The following is a 23,458-nucleotide window of genomic DNA, read 5'->3' as shown; positions in this document are numbered from 1 at the left end:
GTAGCACGTCATTTTCGTGGTGTATCAGTTTTAATGGCCAGTAGTGTAATTTTACTTAAACAAGCATGCACTTTACATCCACATTGCCAAGAGTCCTCCACTCGTCGTCGGTGCCACTTCTACCCTAAACAACAGAAGCAGCGATGACAGAATCATCCAGCGACAGAGCTATTGTGACCGAAGACTGCGAATAATAACCGATTTGAAAATGTCGCTTAGCGTTTTAGTCATCGAAAGTATGTACAAATTCCAGAAATGCAAATAACAAACTCCCAGTAGACCTGTTTCAACACACTTCCCTTAATTTAAGGACGGTTGGTTTGTGGGCGCGAAGCTGGTGCCCGATAGCGTCCCAGCTTGGTTTCACCGGACTCAGACAAGCCGAATTTGGTCGCCAATACATATACGCGAGTTCACCCACATGCTTCTCAAACCACTGCAGCAACATTCTGGCCTTGTGACACTGGCAGTTATCCTGATGCAAGATGCCACCGCTGTGGAGGTAGACATCAACCGTAAGGGATCACGGCTGGTCCCTAATGATCATGTAGTCGGCAGCTGTCATGGTGCCTTCGATTGTCACCGCAGCTCCTTTGGAAGCCCAAGTGAATGCCCACATAACATAATACTGCTCCCAACTATGTTCGTTTGGTTTAACCATGAACGCGAGTAATTCGACCAGGCGACACAATTCGATTGATCCGTTGTCCAATCTCGATACTCCAGTGCTCACCGTATTCGCAATTGACGATGTTGTTAGACCAACGTGGGGACACGTATGGGTCCTCTGCTGCGAAACCCCATGTTCGACACTGTGCACTGAATGGTGTGCTCCAAAACACTTGTACCAGCCCCAGTACTGTACTTCGTCCTCATATCTACCCCAGATCACCTCCTATCCTGCTTTAGAGAGCGGGCAAGCTTCCGATCTCCATATTCTGTGATGCGGTGTGGACGTTTTTGTCGCCTGCTCGTGTTTTCCGCATTTTTCAACCACTTTCTATAGATACTCGTGACAGTGGCACGTGAGCAGTCGACCATCTTCACCGTTTGCGAGATGCTCGCTCCCAGGCACTGGACCACAACAATCTGGCTTTTGTAAAAGTCGCTTAACTCGGCGAATTTGCTCATTTGCGCCACGAATCGTCGCTAGAATGATTCCCCATTCTCTTTACCGCGTCCACTCAGTGCTACCATGAAGCATACGTCCTCGCACTGGACACTGCTCATAATGCTTTGGCTCATCAGATGCCCCTCCATATCCACATGCAGTGACGCCATTAGGATGACACGGCAACCGGTCGGTACCGTTGGGCCTTCATGGTCAGTTCGGGCGGAGTTTATATTAATTTTAGTTTTAGTGTACGCTAGCTATATCCATGCGAGTTAGGAGCTCAATGTGTAGCGAGCTGACGCCTGTGTTTATATCTCAAGAGGGCAAATTTTCTTTGTTGAATGTTCGTTAAAAAGAGAAGATACAAATCTGAGAAATGTTGCTGGAAGTGAAGGTCTCATAACACGTAATTAGGTATTTATCGAAATAAACAATCAGCTGCACAAAAGAAATTTTGGTTTCTTTACCGTTTTCAGGCAACTAGTGCCCTTTTTAGAAGGTTGTAATCATAGCATTATTTGCAAGTGCCAGAAATTTGATGCATGCAGCACATTGTTGTGCTGTGCTTATTTTAATGAACAGAAATACTATTTCTAAAGATGGACAAACTACCATGATTAAGCATTTTTGCTCTGCTGATTCGGCATCTTTTTGATTGAAAGAGGAGGGGGAGGCTAAGAGGGAGAGATGCATCCGATCACTAACAAACTGGGGGATATGCACATCAACAAGTAAGACTTCACTTCCAGTAACTTACGCCGTAGATACTGGGGAAAACTATACTATCGGAAATCAGCGAAATTTGCTCAGGAAGATGGTAATTTTGTAGTGAACACATAGTGTGTTGTGGGGCGATCACTCTGTTGTACATATAATTCAAAAGCCAAGATCCCTTAAACACTGTTTACTAGATCACCGTTTCAACACATTAAAGGTGCCATCATCGAATCTGAATGTAGCTTAACATGCATAAATCATTTGGATGGTAATGAAAGGATAGGATGTTGTAACAGCGGGACTCGTCTGGATCACGCAGTCCTAATTCGTGCTCCTCCCAACGTTCCACAAACCCTGTCTAGTTATATAATGCTCTCCCCTCTAACAATCTCTACTTCAACGGGACGCTGCTCTCAAAAGCATAGGGACAAACCAGTTACGACAACTGAAACCCATTTCCCTACGTTCTTCTGTAAGCGACAGCACATACTGTCAAAACACTTCGTAATTAGCGTCTGAGTGCTCGGTACGGCAGACCCAGAGTTGTCTGTAGTAAAAGGAATATTGTTTCTCGTAAACAAACGGGCTCAACGCTGTAGCCTACAAGCCTTTCGGTAGCGTATACTGAAACCAGTACGCAGCATGTATGTAAAATTTAACAGGTACGTATAAATTATGGAAGATCCGTAAATTGTTGGCGCTGTACACAGTTTTCCCTTACGCTCGCAAATGTAATGCCTGCCGGGCGGTATTTCATTAGAGGGCCGGAGTGGAGGCCGCCGGGTCGCATATCAAACCAGCAGAGGCCTGTTTCCTGTTTTCCCCGCGGTGGTCGGTGTGCGCCGCCCACTGAGAGCCAAGTCTCATATTCGTACGAGCCCTGGACAACGGCTAACACAATTACTGGTGTCCCTCCTGCACGCCACTCATTATACTCTCACAAAAAACGAGCGCGTGCAACTTTGTTTATAAATCATTTGATTAGGTTCTATTACCGTGTGTTCTGATGCCTTAACAACCCCCCATCCATCGTGCGCATATGTGTAGGACTATACTACATCACCCCCCCCCCCCCATCATCTTCTCGTCCCATCCGTCCCTCCTTCCACCCCTACCTCCTTTCCTTCCACCCCTCCACCCCCCCCCCCTCTCTCTCTCTCTCTCTCTCTCTCTCTCTCACTCTCTGTCACACACACACACACACACACACACACACACACATACACACGCGCAAATATACACGTATAAACAAAACCTCCCCCAACTTCGCCCCCCCCCCCCCACCCACACACAAACATATACACAAGACTAAAGATGTATCGACGTAAATCTTACTTTTAGGTTCTGAGCACTATGCGACTTAACTTCTGAGGCCATCAGCCGCCTAGAACTTAGAAGTAATTAAACCTAACTAACGTAAGGACTTCACACACATCCATGCCCGAGACAGGATTCTAACCTGCGATCGTAGCGGTCGTTCGGTTCCAGGCTGTAGCGCGTAGAATCGCACGGCCACTACGGCCGGCTTACTTTTAGGTATCAAGCATTATGCACGCCGCACAGATTTAAAATATCGAAACATCAACCCCCCCCCCCATCTTCTTCTCATCCCATCCGTCCCTCCTTCCATCCCTACCTCCTTTCCTTCCACCCTGTCCCCCCCCCACCCTCCCTCCTCTCTCTCTCTCTCTCTCTCTCTCTCTCTCTCTCTCTCTCTCTCTCTCTCTCTTCCCAGCAGGGCTAAACCTCAGTAACCCGCTCCATCCTCATAGGATTTATTCCCATCTTTACTTTGGTATTTTCACAATTCTTCTTCCGACTGGCTTGCATCTACTTGCTCATTTTGGTGGTCTTGTTTCGTCGTACTTTCTAGATGACCTTTGAATTATTTTGTGCACTTGTATTTTATCCTTAGATTTTATACATGCAAGTCCTTACTAACTTCATCAGCTCTAAATCGATTTCCTTTAGAATATACTTTTACATATCTTAGAAACTTCACATCAGCTGTTTGGGTGCAGCTTTCATCTCTGTCCTCAATATCTATGACTCACATGTGCTTCTTATGTACCTCATGTTACTTGGAGCTTACTTCATTTAACATCTATATTACAGTAGTCGTCAGAAGATACGTTATACCCTAGGTATCTGAAGTAGCAATTTGTTCAATTAGTTTATGGAAATATGTAGAATATATTGCGTGAACACAGGTGCAGCGTATGTAACGCTCATGTGGCCCAGCGGTTCTAGGCGCTTCAGTCTGGAACCGCGCGACCGCTACGGTCGCAGGTTCGAATCCTGCCTCGGGCATGGATGTGTGTGATATCGTTAGGTTGGTTAGGTTTAAGTAGTTCTAAGTCTAGGGGACTGATGACCTCCGATGTTAATTCCCATCGTGCTTAGAGCCATTTGAACCATTTGAATTTGAACTCACTCTGCGAAACTACAATATCCAGCTAAAATACACCAATAATGACTCGGTCCTTCAGACACAGAAACGAACAGATTAGCACAACAGGTTGTTCAGATTACAACTAATGACTGAGAAACACAATGACAGACAAAGACTTGAAGAGGTTAACAGCTAAGCCTAACCACAAGGTCCCTTTTTGGTTTAACGGCAACCTGTGCCTCATTACTGTTGTTCCGGCTATATTTACGACAAAGAGCTGATTAATTAGAACATTAATGATCGGGTACAAACGAGAAAGGAAAGGCACTATAATAGCGGGGCAAATTTTCAAACGAGAACTACAGTCTTACCACAATACTACTGCCTATATTTACGTCTAACCAGCCCACCGAGTAAAGCTCTGAGAGTCGGGTGCAAACCAGAAAATAATAAGGAGAGCAGGTAGACAATGAAACAAATCACTACGAGAATTACAGAATGTTACCGCCCTTTACCAGCAAGCAATTCCATGGATCCACGGTGCGTCGCTGTAGTTATTGAGCGGTGCCGATCAAAGCCAGGTAGAAGAGGGCAGCCAGGCCACGAGCGGTCGTCAGACACGAATGTTGCCAACCAGCCAATAGAATGTCGGCTTCCTTGTTGTAGTCGACGCTGACTCCGGTGAAGTACTCCGGTATCTTCGCTCTGCGCAGGCCCTCCTTGGGCAGCTCGTGGCTTCGGCGGCTCGGGCCTCGTTACCACCTCTTACACTGCCGCTACTGCCAATCCCCAGATTTTGTACCTCTCTCTCTCTCTCTCTCTCGGGCCGGCGATCCGCGTATATGTCGGCGCCAGACAGAACAGTCTACTAACACAATGGCGCCACAGCTCAAACATAAGTATAAAATTATGGGAACATTTTTGATCAATGTGCAAGTACTGACTAACAGTAAAACTCTATTTATTGTGTGTATATTACCTGAGATAGGTCTTCTTTCTGTAAGCCCATTTTGAACTTCACATGACTCGACTTCTGCTGTGTCCTGCAAATGAACATTGAGTATCTCAGCATACATTTTGTAGCCTGTGTTCAAGGTGCTTGTTCCTCTGTAACTTTTTATACTGGATCTATCTCCTTTCCTGAAGACTAGTACCATATTCGCCGCCGTCCAATGCTCCTTTACCCTTGTCCAAGCTAGCTTATATTTATCAAATGCAGAAAGCGATGTTTCAGTAGCATTCTTCAGTATTTCCGTAGCTCCGCAGTAACGCCTTCTGAACCAGAGGTTTTTTTTCTGTCTTCCTTAATGCTTCTTCCAAATCACCCACTTTTTTGTGCCTAACCCTGTTGTTTCCTTCTCTTCCTCTTCTTCTGTCACTTTATTACCAATGGACAAAATTTTTTTTGTCTCACGAAATCCTGAATTTCTGTTGTATCTTCTATTACTTATTCAGCTTTTTCAGCAGTTTATAAGAGAAGCACAAGTCCATGTATATCATTTCCTCTTTAGGTAATAAAGGTGTTCCAGGTTTCCTACGTGCATTCCTTATGATTGCTTTATCTTTGATTCATTTTCGCCTGTATTATTCACTTCATTCTTCAGAGCCACTTTGGATGAAATTCCAGGAGGCTTTTCGTTTTTCTCTTAATTACACTACTTTTCCCCAGTTCTCCTGTAGCAATTCTTATAATTCATATATTCTTACAATTCATATATATATATATATATATATATATATATATATATATATATATATATATATATATATATATCACACTCAACCGCCAATCAAACTGGTACATCTGCCTAAAATCGTGTAGGGCCCCCGCGAGGAAGCAGAAGTGCACACACAACGTGGCTTGCTCTCAAAATGTCACAAACAATGCTGGAGGGAACTGAAACAATGATCCTGCAAGGCTGTCATAAATCCGTAAGAATACTGAGGGGTGGAGATCTCTTCTGCACAGTTCGTTGCAAGGTATCGCAGATATGCTCAGTAATGTCTGTACCAGGAGTCCCATATCACTCCAACTGCTTACGTCCCACTCTATTACACAGCCTCCACCAGCTTGAACAGTCCCCTGCTGACACACAGGGTCCATGGATTCATAAGGTTGACTCCATACCCGTATACGTCCATCCGCTTGTTACAGTTTTAAACGAGACTTGTCCGACCAGGCAACCTGTCTCCAGACACCAAGAGTCCAATATCGGTGTTGAAGAGCCCAGGCGAGGCGTAAGGCTTTGTGTAGAGCAGTCATCTAGGGTACACGTGTAGGCCTTCGGGTCTGAAAGCCCATATCGATGATGTTTCGTTGAATGGTTCGCAAGCTCACAGTTGTTGATGGCCCAGCACTGAAACAGGCAGCAGGGAGCGGAAGGGTTGCACTTCTGTCATGTTAAAGGATTCTCTTCAGTTGTGGTTGGTACCGTTCTTGCACGGTCTTTTTCCGGCCGCAGAGATATCGGAGATGCTTGAGGTGATTCCTGATATTCTCGGTACACTCGTGAAATGATTTTACGGGAAAATCCCCACTTCATCGCTACCTCGGAAATGCTGTGTCCCACCGTTCGTGCGCTGATTGTAACACCACGTTCAAACTAACTTAAATGTTGATAAGCTGCCATTATAGAACCAGTAACCGATCTAATAACTTCACCAGACACTTTTTGTCTTATATAGGCGGTGCCGACGGCAGTGCCATATTCTGCCTTTCTACATATCTCTGTGTTTGAATACGCATGCCTACACCGTTTCCTTTCGAATTTTCAGGTAATACCTGAACTGCGTCACGGCTAATTTTGTTCAAAAATGGTTCAAATTGCTCTGAGCACTATGTGACTTAACATCTGCGGTCATCAGTCCCCTAGAAGTTAGAACTACTTAAACCTAACTAACCTAAGGACATCACACACATCCATGCCCGGGGCAGGATTCGAACCTGCGACCGTAGCGGTCCCGTGGCTCCAGACTGAAGCGCCTAGAACCGCTCGGCCACACTGGCCGGCTAATTCAGTTCCTCAAACAGATGTGGATGAGATAAACATTAGAATTGAAAACGTCGTAGAACGAAAAGGGTCTTTTTTCCGGATATTGGTTCCTATTCAAATTATTGTGTACTCGCTGTCCTCCACAAATCTAGAAGTTTGTAACGGGAATTTTCGGTCACCTTATATATGTATGTAAAATTTTGCAGATAGCTAGAGCAGCAATTCTAGGATGAAACCTTCTTGTGGAAATAGTAAACAGCCCATCAACTGCAAATGGAAAGATTATTTAAACCACATTATTATGTCTTCATCGTTTATAAATACGACCTCTTCAGAAGGAAATATTGACAACTGGATTACGTGGTATGGCAGAGGTAAGTTTTAAAACAGCCGATATGCGTCAGTCAAATATAAAATTTTACCTCTATAATAAATGAAACATACGTAACACGGTTTTTGTAACTTCGGATTTCCTCACGAACGTATACCTAGCGCAGTAGAAGCAAGTCATTGCTGAAGGACCACAGCAAGACATGACTGTATGATTCTTCATTGGCTCTTATGAATGAACAGGTGGAAACAGCGAAAATGCGGGCGGAGGTTACAGGCAATGCGTCACAATGAGCCATATGCAACAGATTACTGTGTGCTGTGTTGGGATATCGATTTTCCATGCGTCGTTCGCCGACAGTACCGTACCATAACCTACAAATACTTGTATGGTGTAGAACCCGAATCAAGTGGGAAACTTAGTGACATTCTATGGTGTTCAGCAGTTATGTTTGTAGCGACCAGATCGACTTCAGCGTGAACGTAGACCACCTGCTGGAAGGAAGTAGCGACTCCTGAGACCCGTACCTCTTTAACTCATAGACTCATGGCGTGGAGAGATATTAGATATGAGAAAAGAACTGATTTGATAATTGTTGAAGGGGGCTAAGTTCTCCCAGCCTGTGACGAAAAGTTTGCTAAATTCTGCTATCATATCCATCATGACCAGGGTACCAAATTATATACTCCAGGAGGATAGTGCGTGACTCCACACGGTAGTTTAAACCTCAAACGCCTAGAGAAACTTACAGATTCTGCCCGGTCCTGACCTGTCACCCATAGAGCTTGCCTGGGATGCAGTGAGGAGATACATACTGCCACAACCAGCATCCAGCCAGTAGTCTTCATGAGATGTCAAGTGTATGCTTCAGCCACGGCCAGAAAACTGTCAATGTGGCAATCGGACAATGTGTGCTTCCAAGACGCAACTAGGTGTATTCGTGCTAGTGAGGATCACACTTATGTTGATAATGGATATCATTTCCAAATTGAACGGAAAGTTTAACATTTTAATTCTACTTCTTCGGTATGTAGTGTTCTTTGTTGTGGAGCTGGCAATCTGCTGGATAGATTACCATTATGTGGTTCATACAAAATTCTTCTGTTAGGTGACTCATCGTTGGTGAATGGAATAGTGAAAAAATAGTGCTGAAAACATTTCGGACGCCAACTGTCAGACAAATCTATAGTTTATAGAAGTCTGCAGGCTTTCGTGACCGAGTCCTAAGGCCACGTCACATTCCTTTTCAAACTTCTGCAATGCGTGACGTTTCGATTCTTCTTCTGGGATCACTTTGAAGATTCCACTGTTATCCCCAGATGGCTGAAGAATCCCGAAGAAGATTTCGACAGAAGTATCGAATAGTTGAGCTTTGGAGAAGACTGAAGAGAAATGTGAGGTGGGCTAAGGACACAGTAGATTTTATAATTAAAATTATTTAGTGCTCATTTATCGTGAACAGATTAGGGGCTTACGCCCTCTGTTGCATCTCACCAGGAACAACACATTCATAAAATTTACGTAACAATCACAATACCAATCACTTGCATGATTAAGAAAATAATAATTGGCGATAATTACAATAATTGTAACAGGAACAGTAATAATGTTGACAAAATATTGGAGAAATTAAGAATAATACTGACTAGTTATTGCATAACACACCCAGTAATAATAATTTGCATTATTAATGAAAAGTAGTAATTGGCAGTAATATTAACAACTGTAAAATTAATAATAGTAGTAACAAAATAATGGAGGTATTAAGAATGATATTGATTGGGTTAGTACTTTTGAAGCCATGCTTGGTATTATAAGAAGCGGAAGGGATGCTGAAAGAGGAGAAGTTGAAAGGAAAATGATGATAGTTACCAGCGAAGAGAGAGATTTATTGGAGAACTCTGTAGAAAAGGGGAGGGAAAAGTGGTGGGAGAGTGAGCAATGACGAGAGTGAGCTACAGAAGAAATAGCTATTGTGATAGCTGTTTTTTGAAGTTTAAAAGCACTCCAACTTTTCCAATCTTTTGAGGAAATCGTTAATTCATGAGAACTTTTTGGGGGGATATTAAGAACAAGTTTTCAGTCAGTAACATGGAAGCCTTATACAGTCTAGCGCGAAAACGTTCCTTGGGGCTACAACAGCAATATACCGGTTACGGATTAAAAATATCGTAGGAACTTACCCTGCTACCTGTCTTGGATTGCGTGAGACTATCAACACTACTCATGCCATTCATTGGCGCTGTTATTTCCCTACAATCATCGAACCAGAAATCTCTGTCATGTCGCCATTTCGCCTAAATAACCTCAGCTAGTCTAATGTGCTCATCTATCTTTCCAGTATATCGCTTCCTTCACGCTTTCAAAGTCCTAGCTTTCGACAGAACTACTACATCGTACGGCAGTTAACACCATAAACTCTAGTTAACACATGTGCTTGCTCCTGAGAAAACCGTAAACAGAAAGAGGGCGACTCAGTAAATGGGAAACTTTCCGCCGCATTAGTCTCCATTTCAATGCATAATGTACGCTGATGGGATGGAAATCAGCATCTTTGTAGTCTTCACAGACTTAAACATGGCGCCGAGTTCATTTATCTAATTGGTATTCTGATGCAACCAGTACGTTGTCGCAGTAAAATGCCTGCCGACGAAAGAGAAATTAGCTGTTCAGTTGGAGATATACCTCTTCCTGTGCTTCACACTTATTAAATACCATATGTAACAGAAATGCTGATGGTGAATATCCTAACAATCGCTACAAAAGAACAGACCGAAATCAACACATTAGACAAAGTAGAACAATAACAAATATACATAAGTTTTTTATGACGTGCTATAATTTTATTGACATAAATTAATACAGGCAATCACCTCTTTATGACGTCTGCTGACGAAAACACTAACGTAATCGCAAACGTTAACAATCTGAAGATGTGCATGACAACCTGAAACCGGTAATGGTATTAAAATGAAGCTGTTTAAAAGTATTTGTGGCTGATTTAGCTCTTCACCAACAACAATAATTTTTGTGCTTAGGTACAAACAAAACCTGTGTTACACCAATTTTTGATTACAAACCTGCTGGAAGAGAGACCGATTGGTGATCAATTACGTACGTCACGGACCGTCACATGCGATTTAATTATAAAACAAGTTTCGCTGGGTAATTGAAGGCGGGAAATGGACTGAGGGAGATGCTGTTGCGTGTTCGCGGCCGAACACAACACACTACAACAAGCCCCGGATATGAGTCCCATGCGGAGCGACCGGGGGAGAGCTGATTGCGGAGATATGGGTTTACAACCATACAGTCTACCATATGCGAGATAGCTCTGATTGGCCGCATCATTGTATTTCGCTTTATCTTATTTCAATCGATGTCCGACACGCTCGCTCCCCATTCTCATTATCTGCGTTAAAAATCTATGTCTATAACTGCACCTCCCCATCAAACGAGTTCTTCAATGTGTCTATAAATGTTTGCGTGTTTGCGTGTTTGCGTGTTTGTCTGTCTGTGTGTGTGTGTGTGTGTGTGTGTGTGTGTGTGTGTGTGTGTAGACGTAGACATTATAGGAAGGTTCGAAAATTATCCCAGTTCACATATGATTTAGAAACGAGGTCTCTGCATATAAAATAAGCTGAAAGATATTTATAAAACATTAAGTTTTTCGAAAAAGATTTCTTGTATGTTTCGTTCCCTCTGCGCGGTTGTACAGAATTTTATGAGACTAAGCGTGGATGTAAGTGACGCAGAGAAAGCCTAGCGACCTTGAAAACTGTGTATTCTTTCTACATTAATATCAGTCGTTTTCAATACTTTTTCGCGGTCTCCCTTCCTTTTCCCCACAGTGAGAGACGAATTATCATTGGGAGTGCCAAAAATCAGCCTATCAGTACCAAGTACTATTGATCCCACACTAGTACGTTTTCAATCGCTTTTAAATATCGCTTCCTTTCTACCTGTAACCCATGGCCTAAGTCTGCACAGGGTGTTTTATCTACACAGTACTCTTTCTCGTTAGCGAGTCATGTGTATATTAATTTACCCCCTCGCTCCATCCGTTCCGCAGCTGCCACCCAAAGAGGTACTAAGAAAATTACGTTTGATTTTAATTGTTCAGTATCCAAAGGGGCGCTTATTTATTCTTTCATTTTATCCTTTATTTCCACGGGCGCTCTCTTGTAATATCGTTGACATGATGCGTGAGTCATTTGTGTGACAAGTTTGGATGATACTGCCCCAGGTATACAGCAACATGCAGAGACGGAAGCGGTGCTTCGCACTCACAGCATTTTATGCAGGTAGTAAGCTGTGACTATGTAGACTTTCCCGGCGTATTAGTATATCAAATTCATGTTTCCAGCCGGATCGAACTGTCATCTGAGCACAATATTTCAGCGGTCGACCTGGCCACCATCATCAGGTTAGAAAATCTACGTTGCTCTCGCCGATAACTGATTCCACTCGCAAATGACTGCACCTTTATATGAATCGGAAGTACAACTGCGCATGTGCTACATACAGTGCGCATGCGCTCAATCATTCCTGTTACCCCCTGGCGCAAAAAAAGAGTTGCACCGTCACCGGTGGGGAATGCTGTTGAAAACAATATTTCGTTACAAATTGTTATTCATAGCCGGCCGATTCAGGTGTCGTTGTTTCTTCATGTCTGATAAAACAGGATTAAACATTTTACTTAGAGGGTGTCCATTATCACGATTAATGATATTATCTGCTAGTCTGATTTCAACAGATTCTTTTAAATCACAATCCCAATACCGAGAAGCCATTGCAACTACTTGCGTCTCATTGTATAGCGTCCCGTGTCCCTTTGAAAGGCAGATTTATCTGTTTGTAATAATCTCGTATGGCGATGATGTTCAATACACCTGTCGTTGACGCTACGAAATAACGGCACCTGAATAGGCCAGCTATGAATAGTCATTTGTAACGATATATCGTTTTCAACAACATTCCCCACCAGATACGCTGCCAGGGGTCAGCAGAAATGATTGAGCGCATGTGCACTGCATTTAGCGCATGCGCTTTTGTACTTCCGATGCGTATAAAGGTGCAGTCATTTGAGAGTGGAATTCTCCTATTACTCTGTTTTAAGTTCCCCTTTTTATCGCCTTACGTATGTAACATTTTCTTATTATATTAAGTTGTCATGTCGCTCGGCTGAAGAGCGGCGGATTGTGCCGCTCACAGCCCTCCCCTGCCCATATGGGGCAGGGGAATGAAATCACAATAAAGAAAAAGAAAAACACAAAGAGTGGAATTAGTTATAGGCGAGAGCAGCGTAGATTTTCTAACCTGATGATGGTGGCTAGGCCGACTGCTGAAATATTGTGCTCAGATGACAGTTTGATCCAGCTAGAAACCTGACAAGAATTTCAGATAGTAAGTTATTTTTGTAAAAAAGATTGATTGAAATTACTGCATTCGGTCCAGAGTTCGCCATCGTCCCTCCTTTTCATGTATCCCTAAGTGTAATGGTTGTATCCCAAGCCCACTCTGTTCTTTACTGGGTAGAAAGTCACAATTGGACCAAGTTTAGTAGAAATTGCTCATGACGTTCCAGCACTATTCTGGAACAAAGCCACATATCACCCTTCTCACATTGTTTTTAGAAGTTTGTGGTTGGGTTTGTGTATTTGCTTTATAGTATGTTAAATAACGCCATGAAGTTTCTGATTATAATTGAGGTAACTCATATGAAGTGTTGTTAAATATCTTACAAATCCATAGGATGTCAAAAAACGTGGTTTAGAGACTTTTGCGCTACTGTGTTTTAAGTACTAAGAAAGATAAGGAGTTCCATACATTGGTTTTGGTTTACTGCAGTATAGTAGCTGCGCAATGTAAACAAGTTAGTTACTGCATTTATATCCAATTTACAGTTGCCTCGCTGCCTACACAGTTCACCAGTGTATATCCACCTACTCTTTCCTGATTGGCTGATGTCAACTGGCCTGGTTGGGGATCCTTTATATTATGTGTTTTTTACCAACACATTGCACCACATACTACAAACGTCTTATGAACATTGCACAAACTCAAAATAACGCAGTAACACTCACGAACTTTGCAGATCCACATTTATAAACATATATTTAAAAGACAAAGAAACAGTAAACGGAAAAAATCGCTTTATTGCACATAAAGAGTCTGCAGGCTAACCCAAGTAGTTGCCACAAGATTGAAAGCAATTTAAATAGACAATATTTGATTATAAGTATTATGTTGGAACAAAAAAGTGTTAAACGGCAATATTAATTTCGTTACGTGTAATGTTTATATTTGAAACTAATAAAAGCGACTTAGAAGTTCTGGAAACGAAGTCGTGTAAGGCACGTAACAACAACGACACGTAAACTCAGCGAAAAATTTATACATTAATATTCAAAGGTTCATTTCAAACACGTTATGAGAATAGAGCTTCGTAACAGTCAGGATGTTCGACGGGAAAAACCCGTTAGAAATGGCGTGTCGTCGTCCCATACTGACGACCCATAAAACTAATTCCAGCAACGTAGTCAGTATAAGAAAGCGCCATATGAATCACGATGAAGTAAAATATACGCTGTTTGTAGGCTCCTTCTTCATTAAATAATAGTAGCAGAATATGAAGAAAAACGTACTTGTACCGCGGAGGAAGCACTTTCCGCCGCACTTTTAGATTTCTGCCTACTGTTAAGACGTTATAGTTATAGTTTACACAGTTTTCTTTCAACGGCCTAGAGCTTTGAAAACTTCAGTACATTTATAGTTCACAGCTCGTGCTAAAGTCAAATTATTTCACCGGATGTAAGTTTAAGACGAGAACTATTGTGAAACCAAAACAGCCGGCCGCGGTGGTCTCGCGGTTCTAGGCGCGCAGTCCGGAACCGTGCGACTGCTACAGTCGCAGGTTCGAATCCTGCCTCGGGCATGGATGTGTGTGATGTTCATAGGTTAGTTAGGTTTAAGTAGTTCTAAGTTCTAGGGGACTAATGACCACAGAAGTTGAGTCCCATAGTGCTCAGAGCCATTTGAACCATTTGAAACCAAAACAGTTTTACTAGAAAGTCCGTGCTATACAGCGAAAACAATGTATATAGCGGTTGTTTAAGAATCGCCACTCCTTTCTTATGAGTCACCAACGGCTTTTCTCTACTTCCGTGCTCACTTAGCGATGGATTAATACTGCCGCTTAACAATTCAATACTAAGATTTCCCTGTCGCAGAATATTAACGTGACCACAACTTTATAAACTTTTATGTAGTGGCATAGCATCAACAAATTTTCAGGTTCACAGTACATGTATCCTTATAACAACCGTTAAATTATGTTAAGGTATAGACGTCGAACAATGACAGATGCGGTTTTTTCGACACAATAGAAAGCAATTGCCGAGATTTGGAAAGAAGGAAAGTTGTTGAACATGTTCCTTTCAACTATCCATCCATATGAAATTAAAAATCCTACAAAACTTAATAAGCACACAACTGTCCTAAATAAATAGCCTCAGAACAGCTCCAGCAACATCCATCTCCTTCACAGGTGGAACAAAAGATTTAAAAAATTAAAAACTAAAAAGACTTTCAAAAATATAATAATCGATTATAATAGAGAACCAAACACATTGACATAAATGAAATACAATGCGTCTCAGACAGTCAGAGAACGTATACAGCAAAGTCTAGCTTCTTACATAAATCCTTGTGTATAAGGCCATAAACAAAATATTCGTACAAACTGGAGAATATATACTTAAATATTTATAATGCTCCTGTGATATGAAAAGACTGACGTAGGTAAGGAATTCGTGGGGCCGCAATAATATGTAGTTTACTGCGACTCTAGTAATGATTAGATTATAGTCGGTGTACTAGTGATAATGAAACTGGATGTTAATTATTAAAGGAATCGGAGACACGAGTGTGTTAGTGTTACAGAGATACCAAACATTTCACGTTAGTTGGGTACAAATACACTGCCAGAGTGAAAGAAAATTACTTCGACTCATTCACCCACCATAATGGAATACAATGTTTAACATGTAGGTCCCTGTGCTGTTCTGCGTACAGATGTCCTCTTGATTTCACACAATTGTTAAGCTTTCAACGGCCTAGAGCTTTGAAAAACGACACATATAAACAAAATACGTGTATTGAAAAAAATGGCTCTGAGCACTATGGGACTTAACAGCCATGGTCATCTGTCCCCTAGAACTTAGAACTACTTGAACCAAACTAAAAAGGACATCACACAACACCCAGTCATCACGACTCAGAGAAAATCCCTGACCCCGCCGGGAATCGAACCCGGGAGCCCGGGTACGTGTATTGAAAACACCAATTATGAATTCTGAATGAAACATGAAAAACAATGCAGTGAAAGGAATTCATCAAGTCAAAATAGCTAAACCAGTGCATCTGTAATGATTGTGTGTACATGACACAGAAGGGAGATAGGTAAAATGGTCAGTGTACCATTTCAACACGTCACAACTTGCTGCTCCTTGTTGCTCATCCCGCGCCCAGCCATCCTGATTTAGGTTTTCCCTTATTTCCCTAAATCGCTTCAGGCAAATGCCGGGATGGTTCCTTTGAAAGGGCACGGCCGATGTCCTTCCCCGTCCTTCCCTAATCCGAAGAGACCAATGACCTCGCAGTCTGGTCTCTTCCCCGAAACAACCCAACACAACCTTGTTGCTCTTCTCCGTCTTGCCAGTAGTGTGTGTTTGCAAACCTGCTTTATGTCTGTCTCCATTCTTGCGGTCACTCCTATAGCGATAGGGTCCGCGCACAATACCGTGGCCGGTAGATTTCCGCAGAGGGCAGGGCACGCGTGGAGAGAGCGGTAGTGGGGGAAGCTGCGGGCAGGCGCTGTATGAAAAATGTCGATATCTGTAGGGGAAGTGCTGTTCTAAACTGGAGCCTACGCTCACATTTTTTGTAGATGTTCAGTGGGACCCCTTCACTCCCACACCTGCATGATGACCACTCAGAAAGATCTGTCACTTCTGCTTTATTTAATATCTGAAAAGAATTCCAACGAAAATGCAGTGATTTATTTTCGCCTGGCTTGTTAACCACTTGTAACTTTCAGAGAAGTGTCACGAGTGGTGCACCTTAAGTAAAACCTACATATTTATCTTGTTGCTGTAAGGAAACATGTATCTATTGGCTAAACACAGCAGAGCTTACACAGTCTCACCTCACTAACATGTTGCGTAAAAACAACTGCGAGAAAATTCTGAGACAGAGGGTTACTAACTTTGTTAAGCGAGGGACTGAGGAAACGTAAGGACACTATCTTATGAAGAAGCACGTCCTGGGTAAAAAATTAACGTGTAATGCCTTCACTTATGTCGTTCCAAAACCCATAGCATTTCCATTTCACTAGCTGTCTATGGCCCTTAAGAATTACATTCTTTTATGGAAGAAGTTTTAGTGAGTGGAGTATCACGATATATAACGAAGTTCTGTATAATAACCATACGGCAAAATACTCTCCTCTTTGTGTGCTACCATTGGCGAAAATCTCATTTTGATACCTAAAACCGTTTATGAAATATAAGGACCTTTGCGAATATTTCACTCTGTCGTGGCGCGATTGCAAATTAGTGTGCTACCTCAGATCAGTTTTCTTGAAACTGGTAACAGGTAGACACTAAAGAAAGATTCTCTATCTTAGCTAAATTTTGTACGCAGCAACATATGTAATAGGCACCAAACGCAAAATCGTAGCGACAGATATTTCTCATTGTATACTTTTTCGAATTTCGCGCATTGTCTTACTTCCACTTAAATATCATAACTATAATCATCAATGAAATTATTGGTACATCACATATAAAGCTACAAGTAAAGCAAACATCAATGTTTTTACCGAATAGTTTCTGTAAAATAGCTTGGGAAATATTGTACGACGTCCGCCACGATTCTGTCACCGACGACCGGCCGAAAGGTGCCAAAGACGACCTCCCCTACCGAACAAACTGGCTCAACGCTATGGACGAAAATTGTTCATTGGGCACCGTTCACTAGAAATGAGAGAATGCTAACATAAGTAGAGTAAAACTACTGTTCAGAGTGATCAGTGAGTTCCATATTTCATAGTAGTTTACTTCCAGTCTCGGTTCTACACCATAACTAAATGCATATATGGAGCGGACTATGGTCAGCACATCGCTCTCCTGGCCTCTACTTCTCAGTGGAGTAGTTCGTCATTTGGCCTCACAGTGGGTGATTGTACTCCACTTGCCAACGGCGCGCGGCATCCACGGAAAGTGACCCACCCAAGTTCTAGTCAAGCGCAACAACGATTAACTTCGATGATGTGACAGGAACCGGGGTCACAACAGCAATAAGGCCGTTGGCTGAATGCGTACGTGCCATAAGATAATTCAATATGATCTGTTCGGTCATTTTTCATTTGTATAGACCTCACGAAATCATCTGATGCGCGAAATCTCACATACACTACTGGCCATTAGAATTGCTACACCACAAAGATGACATGCTACAGACGCGAAATTTAACCGACAGGAAGAAGATGCTGTGATATGCAAATGATTAGCTTTTCAAAGCATTCACACAAGGTTGGCGCCGGTGGCGACACCTACAACGTGAAACGTTCCAAATGATTTCTCATACACAAACAGTAGTTGACCGGCGTTGCCTAGAGAAACGTTGTTGTGATGCCTCGTGTAAGGAGAAGAAATACGTACCATCACGCTTCCGACTTTCATAATGGTCGGATTATAGCCCATCGCGATTGCGGTTTATCGTATCGCGACATTACTGCTCGCGTTGGTCGAGATGCAATGACTGTTAGCAGAATACGGAATCGATGGGTTCAGGAGAGTAATGAGGAACACCCTGCTGGATCCAAACGGCCTCGTTATCACTAGCAATCGAGATGACAGGCATCTTATCCGCATGACTGTAACGAATCGTGCAGGCATGTCTCGATCCCTGTGTCAACAGATGGGGACGTTTGCAAAACAACAACCATCTGCACGAACAGTTCGACGACGTTTGCAGCAGCATGGACTATCAGCTCGGAGACCATGACTGCGGTTACCCTTGACACTGCATCACAGACGGGAGCGCCTGCGATGGTGTACTCAACGACGGACCTGGGTGCACGAATCGCAAAACGTCATTTTTTCGGATGAATCCAAGTTCTGTTTACAGCATTGGAAGCGTGTATTCGTCATAGCCATACTGGCGTATCACCCGGCGTGATGGTATGGGGTGCTATTGGTTACACTTCTCGGTCACCTCTTGTTCGCATTGACGGCACTTTGAACAGTGGACTTTACATTTCAGACGTGTTACGACCGTACCTCTACCCATCATTCGATCCCTGCGAAACCCTACATTTCAGCAGGATAATGCACGACCGCATGTTGCAGGTCCTGTACGGCCCTTTCTGGATACAGAAAATGTTCGACTGCTGCCCTGGCCAGCACATTCTTCAGATGTCTCCCCGGTTGAAAACGTCTGGTCAATGGTGGCCAAGCAACTGGCTCGTCACAACACGCCAGTCACTACTTGATGAACTGTGGTATCGTGTTGAAGCTGCATGGACAGCTGTACCTGTACACGCGATCCAAGCTCTGTTTGACTCAATTCGCAGGCGTATCAAGGCTGTTATTACGGCCAGAGGTGGTTTTTCTGGGTACGATTTCTCGGGATCTCTGCATCCAAACTGCGTGAAAATGTAATATGTGAGTTCTAGTATAATATATATTTGTCCAAGAATACCCGTTTATCATCTGCATTTCTTCTTGGTGTAGCAATTTTAATGGCCAGTAGTGTACTTACAGCGGATCACCTTGTAATGTCCAAAGATATTAAGATGGTAGAATAGACTGATACTACTTACATCATAATTGATGTGCAACTGCGACTGGTAATGAATTGTTATGAAGAAAGTAGATCATCAACTGTGCTTGTTTTCGATTGATAACTTAAGAAATCTATTATAATTTTCTTTTTGTTACAGGTAAGAAATTCAGTGCAATAAGTGGACCTGGTGAGTACAATCATTCTGATAACTTTGCCCTTTCTGTAAAATGCAATTCAGTACCATTTAAAACGAAAAATAAAAATTTTCTCTCAAATAAAGGTTTGAAGATCACAGGTGTCATCCGAGGACCATTGGGTGGCGTAATCCGATTGTTCAGGGTGAGGACAACGCGTTTTCAATCCAGCTGCGCTGAGAGACGAAAAATAGTTATTCCTTCTGTAGGTCTCAAATAATGTGCATGTGGTTAGGCGATCCTACGACAAAGGAGTAAATTACGATAACGTGTCTTATTTCATTTTATTTCAAATTATGTAAATTTGATGATTTTGTCGTCTTAATGAAATGGAAACGAATTGCTTCAAACACACCAGGAGAAAGAAGTAGCTGCGGTAATTGTTTCATTGTGGTACTATATGTGAAACACTGTCTATAGTTAAGTTTTTTAGTGTCATTCAAAATTGTAATACCAACCTTTCTTCGACTAAGACTATACTGGATCTGTGACCACGTCGTTATAAAACTACCGTAACAGGCAGCCTTCATATGAGGGACTACAGGTGGCCACTATGAAGAAGGATGCAGTTAGTAATAGCAAAAAAGTCGGTTGTCCTATTATATCACATGACTGAGCCTAGCATCCACAGGAATCTTACTGAAAAGAACTCGACTAAGGAATCCTACGCTCTTATATTAAATATCGTAGAGCCTGACAAACTGCCTGCCACTCGTTCTTGCGGAACGTCAGGAAAATCATCTGACGAACGTCGGCCGAGCAACCCGGGACAGAAGCCAACAGGTAGTTTGTCAACAAGTGGCCACGAAAGCATTAACAATTTTGTATCGTAGACTGCATTATAGCTACAACTTAAAGAAACAAACCCTCCTCAGGGATTGAAGAAACTGGTGAACGCTGGGTTCAGTGTTCAACGAACGTTTGAATCTCCCCGGAAACACTGGGCTGCAGAGTAGACCGTACAATGGAGAAATGAATGCCTGTGAATACTACAGCGGTAGCTGAGAAGCAATCTTTCGCCTCGCCCCTTTCTGCCCAGTGGCGATGTACGGTAGGTGGTACCGGGCGTCCGATTAATATTGCTCGCTAATACACTTCATTGTCCGTCATTTTTGTGTTTGTTTTGTTGTTCGAGTTCAATTAGTATATGGATAAAAGAGCAGTACACAGTGCACACTGAATGATGTGGATACTTTATTTCTAGCCGTAACTGTATTGTATATATGTGACGTTACGGCTAAGCCGTCGAAATAACTGTAGCGATGTCAGATAGAGCTGTACTGCGTGACCTTACTGATAATCAACTTCCTCCCATTAGAAACATTTAATTAGAGGTGTCACGCAATTGATCGCTTAATGAATTTACTTTATCAAACAGGGGTGGTCCCAGTATACGTGCAACACTGGTGCTGTAACTGACAAATTGAGAAAATAGGAAGTTTCATTAATCTACTGCATGAAACAATGGTTGGTGTGGGCTTCAAGTGAATCACAAGTACCGAATGATATGAAATTGTTACATTTATTGAGCATCAATGATAGTTTACAGTGGGATTAAGATAACCTTCCCAAGGGTCTTGTAATGAGGTTGGAGTGAATGTTTTGAAACATACATTAACACTGAAAGAGCGATTAATTTCGCGAAAGTCGCAAAAATTGTCAACTGTTAATCAGAGGAGAAGGGAAGAACTGTAGAAAGAATCAAGCATGCACCCGCTGTCTTGATTGAGCACATCTTCGAGATTTCTAATAATGGTACTTGAATTAGAAACACAAAAATCCTGATGTCAGTCTGAAAACCCTACGTACCTCCTATCCACTTGGTTTGAGAACATTGTAGCTGCTCACCGTACGTGGCGTTAACGGTGCCTGTAAGTTGTATGGTGGCTGAAAATTCTGACTCACCTGGTCAGCACCGAAGGCTTCTCTCCCTCATTGTGTGCTAACGGTACGTCTCGTGGGCGACAGCGGGCTACCCATGTCAATAACACGATACAGTGACTTTACATCGTTTATGATACAGAACAGTCGCCCCCTCTTTTGTAGAGTTTATACCCTTTGCAGTATACTCGTCCAAACTTTCTACCTGTTCTCATCCTTCGCCTGGCAGTGTTTGTCCTTGCCTCTCAATAGCCGGACACTGGCTCTCTCCCCTGATCGGGTGGCCTCTGCTCAACCTGTACTCAATAAGATTTCCAGCTACACTTAAACAGACCCCCTGAAGAACAATTTAACATGGAACCCTAGTAATTATCTATGAATATTAGTCTCATTAACTCCAGTCATACTTGTCCTCGCATTTCTTGATTGCGGTTAACTTAGATTGGCAGGATTTCTTAATTTGATGGAGACGACTCTGGTATGTGGCAGTTTTGACAAAAATGGTAGTGTAACATATGCATGTAATAAAATGTGTTTTTTCCCCCACTTAACCTCTTAGTCACTTGTAACTTGTCTATGGAGACTATCTATATGTTTGTTGCTCAATATTTCAAACGGATTTCATTTTTTACATTAGTTTTTTGCCCACGTTTGACTTACAGCGTTAGTACCAAAGATGAAAATTCTTGAAATGTGCATGCAGACATCAAATGTTCTTTGTAAACAAGAAAGATAATCCACTCTACCCCTCCCGCCCCCCCTTCCCGCCATCGGCCTTACCTATCAAGATGTTTAAACTGAAATACGAAAGTGCGAAAAACGCATTTCAACAGTTACAGGCACAGTGCTACAACTAATAGACCATTTACCGAGCAGCTACGGATATCATGCCCACATAAATGAACAACCTAACTGTTATTACGGCGAAAATGCCATTGTGCTCAGTATGTGTGATTATTGAATGTATGTGCGTCGTTTTTGTTGTCAACAATTCAGTCATAATTACAGTGTTGACTCAGTTGCACTAACAACGTTTTGCGAACGCCTACTCTAGACCACGTCACAATGCACAAGCTACTAGTCGGTGTATTCGTGTTACGCATATTCTTCTCGGCAGCGGATGGTATATTCTTAAGCCACAAAATGATCTGTGATTGTGGGGAGCCGGGGGGATGTAGCGACATCGCTGCAACTGGAGAGCGAAAATACTCACCAGAACCTTCAAGTAAGTAGGCAGTCAAAGGCTCAGCCATTCACTGCTTCAATGGGCAATAATCTGATGTTTCGGAATGTTAAGACTGTGCAATATAGCGATCCACTTCATTTGAGGGAAGACATTCACAGTCGGAAACAGAGGGATCATTGAGGTAAAAGAGGTATTCGAAATTAAATGTCTTAGAGTACGATTTACCCTAATCTCCCAGCGTAAAAGCGTCTACATGTTTCCTGTATCTTGTAAATTTCCTTTCCACCTGTCGTATATGTTTCGGATCATACGATGCGCACTATATTTTGTAAACACTTACCTGTTCAGATTTACTTATCCTGCTCCCAAATTAACGCTAAAACTATATTTATTAATCAATGGAAACCACTTCAACTGTATAATTACACATTTATTCCTCTACGACCGGTTACATCCAGCACTGGTAAATTTAAATGTACAGTATGAGCCGAATGAAATGGGTACTTGAAATTAAACAATTAGAAGTTATAGATACAAATATCACTATAATGACCAAAGATACATTTGTCACTACAAGTGTTGGGTTACGTCTGGCACTCCTTTTACAAGAATAACAAATAAAGAATCTACAGCTTGCTTTGTGGTGCCGAAACCACTTCTGAAAATTCATCATGTCGCTGGTTAAAATGCTATGAAACAGGTGTCGTAAGGGCTGCGCTCACTATGACTTTTGAATCAAAGTGGTGGAATCGTTGCAACTCCATACTGTAGCCTGGTAAGTGTTGCAACCACGGCTAGTT

General features: G+C 42.3%; 1 protein-coding gene across 1 annotated transcript in view; it reads left to right on the top strand.

Annotated features, from left to right (window-relative positions):
* Positions 1-20,801, top strand: part of LOC126335669 (uncharacterized) — an 812,396-nt gene extending 791,595 nt beyond the window's left edge. The window contains exons 3-4 of the mRNA XM_049999125.1: positions 19,555-19,736; positions 20,796-20,801. Of these exons, the coding sequence (XP_049855082.1) occupies positions 19,555-19,736; positions 20,796-20,801 (188 nt within the window). The remainder of the gene's footprint in view (positions 1-19,554; positions 19,737-20,795) is intronic.
* The last annotated feature ends 2,657 nt before the right edge of the window (positions 20,802-23,458 follow it).

Source organism: Schistocerca gregaria, chromosome 2, assembly GCF_023897955.1.
Source record: "Schistocerca gregaria isolate iqSchGreg1 chromosome 2, iqSchGreg1.2, whole genome shotgun sequence".
Taxonomy (NCBI): Eukaryota; Metazoa; Arthropoda; class Insecta; order Orthoptera; family Acrididae; genus Schistocerca; species Schistocerca gregaria.
This window is presented reverse-complemented; position numbering and strand designations above follow the sequence as displayed.